The sequence below is a fragment of the Staurois parvus genome, unplaced genomic scaffold (assembly GCF_062004578.1).
Source record: "Staurois parvus isolate SC_StPar_1 unplaced genomic scaffold, SC_StPar_1.0 ptg000361l, whole genome shotgun sequence".
Classification (NCBI taxonomy): Eukaryota; Metazoa; Chordata; class Amphibia; order Anura; family Ranidae; genus Staurois; species Staurois parvus.
The window spans coordinates 935,951-948,953 of record NW_028318157.1 but is presented as its reverse complement, the minus strand read 5'-3'; the positions used below and the strand labels follow the sequence as shown (position 1 = coordinate 948,953).

The 13,003-nt window shown below is 44.4% G+C and overlaps 1 protein-coding gene across 1 annotated transcript in view; it reads left to right on the top strand.

The window, feature by feature from the left end:
• SLC25A43 (solute carrier family 25 member 43) overlaps positions 1-13,003 on the top strand; it is a 48,616-nt gene that overhangs the window by 27,510 nt on the left and 8,103 nt on the right. Inside the window, exon 5 of the mRNA XM_089684912.1 lies at positions 11,045-11,179. Coding sequence (XP_089541038.1) covers positions 11,045-11,179 — 135 coding nt within the window. The remainder of the gene's footprint in view (positions 1-11,044; positions 11,180-13,003) is intronic.

Genomic DNA, 13,003 nt, shown 5'->3' with positions numbered 1-13,003 from the left:
CCTGAAAATACGCATTTGATAAATCTGCTAATATTGCGTGATCATAAAAAAATACTATTTGGTGGATTTAAAGTAATTTCTAGAAAAAAAAATTAGATTTTTCTAGCATGTGCAAAAAAAATGGAAAAAAATGCCTCAGTAGACAAATGGTTAAACAGTAAAACCTGATCACCTCCCTGCCCCCAGCCTATGTTGGGACAATGAAGGAGCAGCAGCTCTTCTCTGTTCTCCTATTAGTACATATGCATGCAGCAGAGCCTGATTGGCTCCTAGTGCTACTCCTCCCTCTCTCAATCTGTGTTCAACTGCACAGACACAGATATCGAGTCATAACCGGGTCCATAGACTAGCTTAACCTAAAAATACATTTACTGAAGATTTAATAAATATATTTATTGGCCATAGCAACCAACCAAAATTGATCTAGTACTGGTCTGACAATATCAAATTGAACCCTGGTTGCTATGGGTTACTGTACTTTATACCTAGAATTTTTCTGATTGCAATTTTTATTGAATAAGTACAATAGAGTGAACTCCAAACAAACTTCTCTCTAATGTGGTCAGTTCCTGCTTGACCAGTTTTGTGATCACTGTCCTTTGCTAAAACAGTGTTTAGTCTTGTCTCTGTGGAGACCATGGGTGGTTACCCACACTGGAAAAGAACCAATTCTTTTGATCTTTGCTTAGACTGTATCAGCATGAACCTGATAACCCAACCACTATACTGCTTGAATGTATATGGAGGTACTAGTGGAATGCAGAGAGGGCAATCTCATTTAGAGTGAGCTTGTGTAAAATTTTTGTTCTTGACCATTGTTGCCCACAAAAGATCTAATGCGCAAACTGTATTTCAGCCCTTTCATAACTCTGTTATTAGGAACATCCCAAATCCTGATATCTAGAATAGTTCACCTTGTTTGTTTTCAAATGCATAGTAATGTAGAATGACTGCTTCTTGCATTATTACCTAATGGACTGGACACAAACAGCTGGACCCCCTGGCAGAAGATGCTCTCAATTCAGGCGTTGTTTGTTGGGATTGGGTCATATAGGGGTTCATTAAAACTCCTAAAGCCAAACTACAGGGAGAAATTAAATTTAAAAAAATGTTAATCCAGGCTGTCTGCTGTCTTCCTTCTCTCTTTTCTTCCCATCACATCTAGCAGCCAGTAGGGAAGGAAACAGGAAGAGTGGGGGAATTTTGGTTTAATTCAGTGGTGTATGTAAATGAACTTCAACAATTCTCAGCAAAGCAGTTAAGATCAGCTTAGTAAACATTTGAAAAAAAGGCCCACAGCTCAAGCAGTATGACCATGCAGTGGGAAAAGCGAATAGAACTTTAGGGTGAATCACTAGAATGATTGCCAGCAGGAGGAAAGAGGTCTTGATTCTTCTATATCGACCTTTAGTTGTCACCAGGAAGAGGGAGGAGGTCCTGATTCTTCTGTAGAGATCTTTAGTTATTACTAGAGCGATTACCAGCAGGAGGAAGAAGGTCTTGATTCCCCTGTATAGATCTTTAGATAGACCTCATTTAGAATACTGTGTCCAGTTCTGGAGACCTCACTTACTAAAAGATGTTGATAAGATAGAATGAGTATGACAGACAGGCAAGAAAATCTGAGAAAGGTCTGGGGGATAAAACATTTCCAGAAAGACTTTAGTAACTAAAACAGCCCATACAGTGCCTTGAAAAAGTATTCATACCCCTTGAAATTTTCCACATTTTGTCATATTTCAACCAAAAACGTAAATGTAGTTTAATGGGATTTTATGTGATGGGCCAACACAAAGTGTCACGTAATTGTGAAGTGGAAGGAAAATGATAAATGGTTTTCAAAATTTTGTACAAATGAATATCTGAAGTGTGTAGCATGCAGTTGTATTCAGCCACCTTTACTCTGATACACGTAACTTAAATCTATTAGAACCAATTACTTTCAGAAGTCGCCTAATTAGTAAATAAAGTCCACCTGTGTAATTTAATCTCAGTATGAATACAGCTGTTCTGTGAAGCCCTCAGAGGTTTGTTAGAGAACATTGGTGAATAAACAGCATCATGAAGGCCAAGGAACACACCAAACAGGCCAGGGGAAAAAGTTGTGGAGAAGTTTAAAGTAGGGTTAGGGTATAAAAAAAAATATCCCAAGCTTTGAACATCTCACAGACCACTATTTAATCCATCATCTGAAAATAGTAAGAGTATGGCACCACTGCAAACCTATTAAGACATCAAGACATAGCCGTCCACCTAAACTGACAGGCCGGGCAAGGAGAGCATTAATCTGAGAAGCTGCCAAGAGGCCCATGGTAACTCTGGAGGAACTGCAGAGATCCACAGCTCAGGTGGGAGAATCTATCCACAGGACAATTATTCTTTGTGCACTCCACAGATCTGGCCTTTATGGAAGAGTGGCAAGAAGAAAGTCATTGTTGAAAGAAAGTCACAAGAAGTCCCGTTTGAAGTTTACGAGAAGCCATGTGGGGACAGAGAAAACATGTGGAAGAAGGTGCTCTGGTCAGATGAGACCAAAATGGAACTTTTTGGCCTAAAAGCAAAATGCTATGTGTGGTAGAAAACTAACACTGCACAACATTCTGAACACACCATCCCCACCGTAAAACGTGGTGGCAGCAGCATCATGTCATGGCGATCCTTTTCTTCAGCAGGGACAGGGAAGCTGGTCAGAGTTGATGGAAAGATGGATGGAGCCAAATACAGGGTAATCTTAGAAGAAAAACTGTTAGAGTCTGCAAAAGACTTGAGACTGGGGTGGAGGTTCATCTTCCAGCAGGACAATGACCCTAAACATACAGCAAGAGCTATAAATGGAATGGTTTAGATCAAAGCCTATTCATGTATTAGAATGGCCTAGTCAAAGTTCAGACCTAAATCCAATTGAGAATCTGTGGCAAGACTTGAAAATTGCGGTTCACAGATTCTCTCCATCCAATCTGGCAGAGCTTGAGCTATTTTACAAAGAAGAATGGGCAAAAATGTCCCTCTCTAGATGTGCAAAGCTGGTAGAGACATCCCCAAAAAGACTTGCAGCTGTAATTGCAGCGAAAGGTGGTTCTAGAAAGTATTGACTCAGGAGGGCTGAATACAAATACACACCACACTTTTCAGATATTTATTTGTAAACAATTTTGAAAACCATTTCTCATTTTCCTTCCACTTCAAAATTATGTGCCACTTTGTGCTGGTCTATCACATAAAATCCAAATAAAATACATTTACATGTTTGGTTGTAACATGAGGAAAATTTCAAGGGCTATGAATACTTTTTCAAGGCACTGTAGATTATGCAATTTTCTTTGGTGGAAGGAAAGAAAATTGCTCAATGGAGGAATCCCGAAATTCGATCCATCTATGACCAGCTTTAATAGGTACAGTCCTGAGGAAAGAAGAGAATGGGGAGATATGACTCAAACATATTAAAGGTGTCAGTAAGGTTCAGAAGGGTAGTACTGTCAATATAAAGTTAAAGCGGAGCTTTGACAGGTACCCGAATTTGACAGGTACCCGCTCCCACTTCCGAATTTGACAGGTACCCGAATTTGACAGGTACCCGCTCCCACTTCCGCTGCGATTGCCTAGGCCAAGGGTCTCCAAACAGCGGCCCAAGGGCCACATGTGGCCCTTTGCTAGACTTTATCCGGCCCTTGGGGCACTATTCGTCTCCATGATATGAAGCAGTATTTCTCCCACTGACATCAACAATGGGGCACTATTGATAACACTTATGTGGCACTATTCCTCCCATTAATGCCAATGATGGGGCACTACTCTTCCTCCTACTGACCACCATCCCTGAAGGCCATGTTTAGGCCATGCATGCGTAGTGGGCACCCGGCTGTGAAACCGCAAGCTGTCACAGCCAGGTACCCACACTAAAGATCCCGGCATCGGGGAGAGAAGACGGCCGGTGAAACCAACTGCGGTGAGGATACCGCTGGACCAAGGGACAGGTAAGTGTCTGTATTTTAAAAGTCAGCAGCTACAGTTTTTGTATCTGCTGATTTCTATTTACTTGTTTTTTCAGCCAGAATTCCACTTTAAGATCAAGGATACAAGGACATGACCTCAAACCAGTAGGAGGAAAGTTCAAAAATAATCTTGGGAAGTAACCATTTTACCGAAAGAGTAGTTGAGACTTGGAATAAACTTCCAGCAGTGGTAGTGAGCAGTCAACAGCAAGAACATTCAAACTAGTTTGGGATGAACATTAGATCTATACTCGGACAAAAGAAATTAAAAAAGAAAAAACATTGGGGCAGACTTGATGGACCACTTTGTCCTTTTTTTGCTGTCACTCTTCAGTGTTTTCTGATGGAAATTGAAAATCTAAAATATAAATTAGCATTATTTAAGGCCCTATTCACACTTGGCTGCTGTGAAAACACAGGCAGAATTGCACCCTCCTGCCTGCATTTTCAGAAAAGTGAAAAAACACGCAACATTCTTGCGTGCTATCATTTCTTAATGGAATCCCAAATGCTGTGCGATTTTGTTGTGCGACAGGTGTGAAATCATGGCAAAATGAGCGCTGAAAAAAATGCATAATGAACCACGCCTGAAAAAGTTTTGGAACTTCTTTGACGCTTTTGTTGCACATATGACAGCCTGTTCAAGTGAATGGGCCGCCCTATGTGCGACCCTTGGCAATACATTAAAAACATGTAAAAAAAATTAGTGGAAGAGCGCGTTCCCGCTACATGGAGTGTGAATAGAGCCCTAAATTTATCTGACAAATGTAAAGAGAACATTTACTAAATAATGTACATTGCCTTGTTTTATATCAGGTTTTTTTTATTTTGTTCTGTTTATGAGATATTTCATTCTTATGTAGATTTGTCTGTTCACAATGCTGTCTGGTGTGTTTGCAGTCTCTGCACTTTCAATCCCACACGGGAAACTGACAGCTTTGCAAACTCTGCTCTGGATTTATCCTGTAAGAAGTAGTCAGGGGCAGAGTTTATATTGGAACAATGCTACTTTTGAGCAGCAGGGGGAGGAATGTATTAATTACTCTGTGATCCTATAGTAAATCTGTCTCATTAAATACAATTTTGTGTCTGTTGTATGGCAGTGTTATTAAACCGCCAATATTTTTTTTAATTGTGTGCAGTATATACGTTATTGATAACCCAGTCACTACTATACAATGGTAGCTTCATCTTCCAAGGAATAATCCGTTTGCTGTGACTGTGGGAGTTTCTGATCATTTACTCCAGGTTATAAACTCAGCCTGTGTGTCTGTGTCCTGCTGGTTTTAAACTGGAATTACCTGTTCTGGGCGTAGTACACAGATCAGCTATTCGCAGCTAAGGAGGACACAGTACTGCACTACACACACATTCTACATATTACTGTACAGTGTGTACTCTTTTCATAGAATTATTATCTTTTATTTCACAGTAGATCAGTTAATTTACATAATTCAGTATCACTTATTAACGAATGATAGCTGTCCAATGCAAAATACATTATACAAGTTGTACATTGATATTGTAATAATTTAAAAATAGAAACTACAGTAACCTGTGACAACCAATCAGAAATTCTATTTTGCTGGTCTGAATGTAGTCTATTAAAATCTGGTTGCCACGAGTGACTATACTTTACCCGTTTTATTACTGTTAGCATTGACTTACCCTTGGTTCACATATGTGCGGATGGTTTCGCTGCAGATCCAGACAAAAATCCGTGTAGCCGCACCGCTCACACAGAGGAATGCGGACCCACTGGCGGGGGCCATTAATTCTCATGGCACGCCACCTGCACTGGAAATCGCAACTGTACTGGGATCCTCGGTTCCTGTGCAGGGACTTCTTCCCTGCATGTCCCGGGGCATGAGAGTCCATTCAAATGAATGGGCTCTCATGCCCGCGCAAAACGCGGCCCACAGGAGTGCGGAGATGTGAACCTAGCCTAAGGGAATAAGCCAATAATAATTTTTTTAGCAGTCCATTTTTTTTTGAATATCAGAAACCTACACTGAATGCACTGGTACCATTATTTGCCCTCCAACCATGTCTTCATACAGATTTCATATGTACTTTGGCTGCTTCTAGACTAAACCTAGCCATTGAACACACACTGACGTCGTGTGCGTGTGTGCACTCCTTCCTTATCTTGGGGATGAACAGTAGTGATTGGGACAGATTTTCTAAAGCTGCACATATACTAATAGATTTTCATATGATTCCTAGATGTCAACAAGCAGACCTTTTCCCCCTTTTTACTAACTTTCACCTTAAAATTTTCCTGTTTTGTGTCCACTTTGTGGTTCCCCTGAAGGTGCTAGTGACATAGCCCCAGTTGCACAGACACCCCCTGGGATGGCAACATCACTGGTGCCTTCTGGGAGATCCCATACCTAACCTGCAAAATCTTGTAGTATGCTGATATTGCACATGGGCGAGATGCACATGAAGTCATGCCCTCTGTCTCCAACATACAGCATTAAACAGATTTGCTGTTTTAAAATAAAAAATTCTCCCTGAGATCTCGCGAATGGCAATAATATAGAATATAATCAAGTACACTTACCTATGTCCATGCTGCTTTTCCTTTTTTGTGGATCCCTTTTCTGACTTCCTCTGTGCAGACAGTGTCCTTGCTCTTGCGCTACCATTTTGAATAATATTTCATACTGCACATGCGTGAGATGGAATGCATGATGATTTCAATGCACACATGCACCATACAGCAATAAACTAATTTGCAGAAAATTATTTTTTTTAAAAACGATCGGTCTTGCTAGGTCTTGAAGGAAGGATTTATTTACAGTGGCGAGATACGCCACGGCACGCTAGACTATCTGTAACAAAGCTTCCCACCACACCTGTCCACCACTCCTCCTCTTCATACTCCTCTCCTCCGTTCCCAAAAGCTCTTCTCCATATCCCTCTGCTCCTCCCAAACAACTGTACATTGCGCCCTCACTGCTTCCTTCTCCCCTCTACGGCACTCACCACCTCCTCCTAATACTCCACTCTCCCACTGACCCAACCACCTCCACTGGTAGACTTACACGCTCTTGCACATCCCGCTCCCATGCCACCTTTCTCACCCTTCTTCTTCTCCTAACCGTGGGGGACATCTCCTCGAACCCTGGCCCTCCACCACCTCGCTCACCCACAAGGCACCCTCCCACTTCCACGTCCTGCCGCAACCCCCTCAACCTAGTACCTGTCCCTCTGCTCCCCAAAAACACCCCCTCCGTTTTTGTGTGCACTCCTGCACGCCCAATCGGTTTGCAACAAACTCACCACCATCCACGACCTCTTTGTTTCCCGCTCCCTCAACCTCCTAGCGATCACGGAAACCTGGATCCAAGCCACTGACTCTACCTCCCCTGCAGCACTCTCCTATTGAGGTCTCATCTGGACGCGCTCACCCAGACCCAACGGTCAAAAAGGTGGTAGGGTTGGCTTTGTCCTGTCACCACTGAGCACCTTCCGAGTCCTCCCAAACCCCCCCTCTCTATCCTTCTCCTCCTTTGAGGACCACTGCATCCGACTTTTCTCTCCAACCCCCCAAGGATTGCTGTAATCTACCGGCCTCCTGGACCCGTATCCCGCTTCCTTGATGACTTCTCCGCCTGGCTACCCTTCTTTCTCTCTTCCGAGCTACCCACCATCATCCTTGGAGACTTCAACATCCCTGTCAACATCAATAACCCGGCTACATCCCAACTCCTCCACCTAACCTCCTCTTTTGCAGTCGCACAGTGTATACAATCCACCACCCACTCCGACGGGAACATCCTGGACCTTGTCTTCTCCCATCTCTTCACTCCCCACAACCTCACAAACACCCCCTTCCCTCCCTCTGACCACAACCTTATTACCTTCTCTGTCTCCTCATCCTCTAACTCCTACCCCTCCAAATGTCAAACTATCACCAACCGAAACCTCCGCAACCTGAACCCTGCCCTCTTCCACTCTGCAGCTGATCAACTTTACGACAGCATCCTTCCCCTGTCCTGCCATGACTGCCTATAACAACTCGCTGTCAACCGCTCTAGACTCGCTAGCGCCTTTAACCACACGAAGCATCAGACCCCTACCGCTTCAGCCCTGGCAGACTGATCATACCAAAACTCTCAAACGATGCAGTTGCGCGCTGGAGCGACTATGGCGCAAAACCAGATCCCAACTAGCGTTCACCCGTTATAAATCTGCCTTCCACACCTACACCTCCTCCCTCCACACTGCCAAACAAGCCTACTTTCTGACCCTCATCAAGGCCCTCTCATCCAATCCTCGCTGGCTCTTCTCTATTTTCAACTCTCTACTCTTTCTGCCCCCACCTTCACCCAGTACCTCACTCACCTCCCACGAGATTGCCAATCACTTTAAAAACAAGATTGACACAATTTACAGGGACATCGCCGCTGCTCAGACTTCCACCCCACCTATCACCTCTCACATGGTAAACCCCTCAACACCCCTCTCCCTTGGCCTCACCACTGTCCAGACCTCCACACCACCTAACATCCCTCACACTGAAACCCCCTCAACACTCCACTCCTTCGACCTTACTACCACTGAGGAGGTCACTAAGGTCTTCTCTGAAGCCCGCCTCACCACCTGCCCCCTCGACCCTGTCCCCTCACAACTTCTACGATCTCCCTCCTCCTCCATCCTATGCTCCCTCACCCACATCTTTAATCTCTCCCTCTCTTCTGGCACATTCCCCTCCCCTCTGAAGCACGCGCACATCACTTCCATACTTAAAAAGCCCTCACTGGACCCCACCGACCTGAACAACCTTAGACCCATCTCCCTGCTGCCATTTACATCCAAACTCCTTGAGCGCTTAGTCTATAATTGCCTAAGCTCCCATTTCAAAGACAACAACCTCCTCGACCCCCTGCAGTCCGGCTTCCGTCCCCTACACTCCACCGAAACTGTCTTACTCAAACTCACCAGCGACCTGCTAACCGCCAAAGCTAATGGCTACTATTCAGTGCTCCTACTCCTCAACCTCTCCGCGGCTTTCAACACAGTCGACCACCCCCTCCTCCTCAAAAAACTACACTCCCTTGGCCTCAGAGACTCCACTCTCTCCTGGCTCTCGTCCTACCTATCACAACGCTCCTTCAGCGTTACCTGTAACGCTACCACCTCCCCCTCACTCCCCCTCTCTGTTGGGGTCCCTTAAGGCTCTGTCCTCGGGCCCCTTCTCTTCTCCATCTACACCTCCTCCCTTGGCCAACTGATACACTCTCATGGCTTCAACTACCACCTCTATGTCGACGACACGCAAATCTATCTTTCGACCCCTCGCCTCACCCCTTCAGTCTCCTCCCGAATCACTAGCCTACTGAACGACATATCAGATTGGATGTCGCTCCACTTCCTTAAACTGAACCTCTCCAAAACCGAGCTCCTAGTTTTCCCCCCAGCCCACGCCCCCCCCGACTTCTCCATCACGACCAACAATGCCACCATCAGTCCCACCCCACAAGCCAGAGTACTTGGTGTCATTCTAGACTCCAATCTGTCCTTCCAGCCCAAAGTCCAATCGCTAACAAACTCATGCAAACTCCACCTCCGCAACATCTCCAAAATACACCCATTCCTAACCCCGAAAACTACTAAGCAACTCATCCACTCCCTCATTATATCATGACTCGATTACTGCAACTCCCTCCTCACTGGCCTGCCTCACCACAGGCTATCCCCTTCAGTCGATCCTGAATACGGCAGCCAGACTTATCCACCTTACCAACTGCTCCGTTTCCGCCACCCCCTCTGTTAATCCCTCCACTGGCTTCCGATTGCCCAACGCATCAAATTCAAAATGCTAACACTGACGTACAAAGCTGTCCATAACTCTGCCCCAAACTACATCACCAACCTAATATCCAAATACCACCCAAAATGCACTCTCCGCTCCTCACAAGACCTCCTTCTCTCTAGTTCCCTGGTCTCCTCCTCCCATGCCCACCTCCAGGACTTCTCTAGGGCATCACCCATCCTATGGAACTCCCTACCCCAATCCATCAGACTATCACCTACTCTCCTCTCCTTTAGGCGCACCCTGAAAACCCACCTCTTCAGGGAAGCCTACCCCGCCCTCTGCTAATTGCCGATATCCACTCTTCCTACCACTCCATCCCCCACAGCTATTCCTCCCGTACCACTATCCCCTCCCTCCTAGATTGTAAGCTCCAAGGAGCAGGGCCCTCGAAACCCTTGTGTATCGTATTGTATTGTTATTGTACTGTCTCATGTATTGTCTCCCATTGTAATGTACAGCGCTGAGCAAACTGTTGGCGCTATATAAATACTGTATAATAATAACAATTTGTAAAAAATGATGAATGTAATGTCATACAGCGCTTGCGCCAAACAAAGCACATGTATTTATACATTTCATCTTGCATATATGCAAGATTAAATGCTTTTTAAAATGGCAGTGTGGGAGCAGGGACACCAGCTACACAAAGGAAGCCTGATAAGAGATCCACAAGAAGGAAAGTCAGTGTGGACATACTGTAGGTAAGTGTACTTGTTTATATGCATTGTGTTATGGGGGGGTCCTCCTTAAACAGGCGAAGCCTAGCCTGATATGACACTTGTGCAAGGATAGGGTTGTTAATTAATTCCCTTTAAGCGGCCCATAGATGATTCTTTTGTTTTTTGTTTTTTTTTTCATTCAACCAGCAGGTTGAACAAAAAAACTGACCCAATTCCCCCATCCACACATTCGAGGTGGATGGGAGAATCACTTGTGTTCTGACAGTGAGGAGACTTCCCTGCTGCATGAATACAATTTTCAGCGCTGCCAGGTATAGCGCTCATCGAGTGGCATTTATCTGACAGGCTGGTTGTACAGAAGTCGATCAGTAGATTGACTTTTGTACAACTACTGTCCCCCCATACATGGATTGAAATTTACTGAACTGGCCAAATTTCAATCCATGTATGGCTGGCTTTAGAGGCTATTGTGGTCATCTTTGTGGTGAGGAAGACTTGCAGTTTTCTGTACACATTGAATGTAAATGTGTTTATCTCTTTTACAGGCACAGAGCCACATCCTTCCTCATTGTGGGGCAGTTGATGTCCACTTTAATGGAGTCCTTGATTGTTTTAGACAAATTGTAAAGATAAAAGGAGTAATGAGCCTTTGGAATGGATTGACTGCCAATTTACTGAAGGTAATTTTCTTTTCTTTTAAAGTGCATGTAAAGACTAACAATGAAGATCTATTTGCTCTCATTTGGTTTGTTAAATATCCCATTGGATGCATTTTTTTTTACATCTGTTCAATAAATGTAAAAAGAATACCTGTTGATCTTGCCAAAAAACCTGAGTTGTCCTGTTCGCTCTGCCTGTGTTTTATCTCAAGGAATCTAATCAGGTATACCTAGCTCACTTCCTTCACACTTGCAAATGCACCCACTCAGCAGTTGGATGCAAGAACCTCAGCAGGGGTTCCCACAAATAGCTGCTAGAGGCAGCCCCATTGAAAGCAATGAGAGTTCTGCAGCTAAAGGCGCCTACTCGCATATGATCGCTCATGCAGTAATCACGTGCAAGTGACATGCCCTGGACGCAGGCTGCCTGCATCCAGAGCCAGTCACTGAATGAGTGTGAGTGGGCTCAGTTAGCTGCAGGAGCCAAAAGCATCCCACTTCTTTCTATTACAATCGTTTTTGCTATTTTCCACAAAAAGAAGAAAGCCTAACTTTTCTGGTAGCAAAGATGTAAAAAAAATGTACAAATAACCAAGAAAAGATGAGCCCAATTCATCCAAAGAAGAGCTTAGAGGCACAGGGGTGGTCAATATACAGCAATATCAAACATAATATTCAGTAAGCTAATTCTTGCGGTCCTCATTCGGGCCCAATTGAACAAGAAAGGGCCAAAATAGAATGTCATAGATAAGTAGCAGCATAACTAAGCTCTTATATGGTACCGAGTGGGGAAGATTTACTAAAGCTGGAGAGTGCAAAATCTGGTACAGCTCTGCATAGAAACCAATCGGCTTCCAGTTTTATTGTCAAAGCTTAATTGAACAAGCTAAAGTCAGAAGCTGATTGGCTACCATGCACAGCCACATTTTGTTATGTTACAGCCTTATTCAAAAATAGATTAAATTCATTTTTTTCCTCAAACATTCTACAAACAATACCTCATAATGACAACATGAATGAAGTTCTGAAATCTTTGCAATTTCTTAAAAATTAAAAACGAAAAAAACACATGTACATAAGTATTCAGAGCCTTTGTTGAAGCACCTTTAGCGCCAATTACAGCCTCAAGTCGTTTTGAGTATGATGCTACAAGCTTTGCACACCTATTATTGGGCAATTTCTCCCATTCTTCTTTGCAGTACCTCTCAAGCTCCATCAGGTTGGATGGGGAGCGTCAGTGCACAGCCATTTTCAGATCTCTCTAGAGATGTTCAGTCGGGCTCAAGTCTGGGCTTTGGCTGGGTCACTCCAGGACACTCACAAAGTTGGCCCATAGCCACTCCTTTGTTATGTGGGCTGTGTGCTTAGGGTTGTTGTCCTGTTGAAAGATGAACAGTCTTGGGTCCAGAGTGCTCTCTGTACATTGCTGCATTCATCTTTCCTTTGATCCTGACTAGTCTCCCAGTTCCTGCCACTGAAAAACATCCCCACAGCATGATGCTGCCACCACCATGCTTCACTGTAGGGATGGTATTGGCCAGGTGGTAAGCAGTGCCTGGTTTCCTCCAGACATGACCCTTGGCATTCAGGCCAAAGAGTTCAATCTTTGTTTCATCAGACCAGAGAGTTTTGTTTCTCATGGTCTGAGAGTCCCTCAGGTGTCTTTTGGCAAACTCCAGGCAGACTTGCCTTTTACTGAGGAGTGGCTTCGGTCTGGCTACTCTACCATACAGGCCTGATTGGTGGAGTGCTGCAGAGATGGTTGTTCTTCTGGAAGGTTCTCCTTTCTCCGCAGAGAAATGCTGGAGCTCTTTCAGAGTGACCATTGGGTGCTTGGTTACCTCC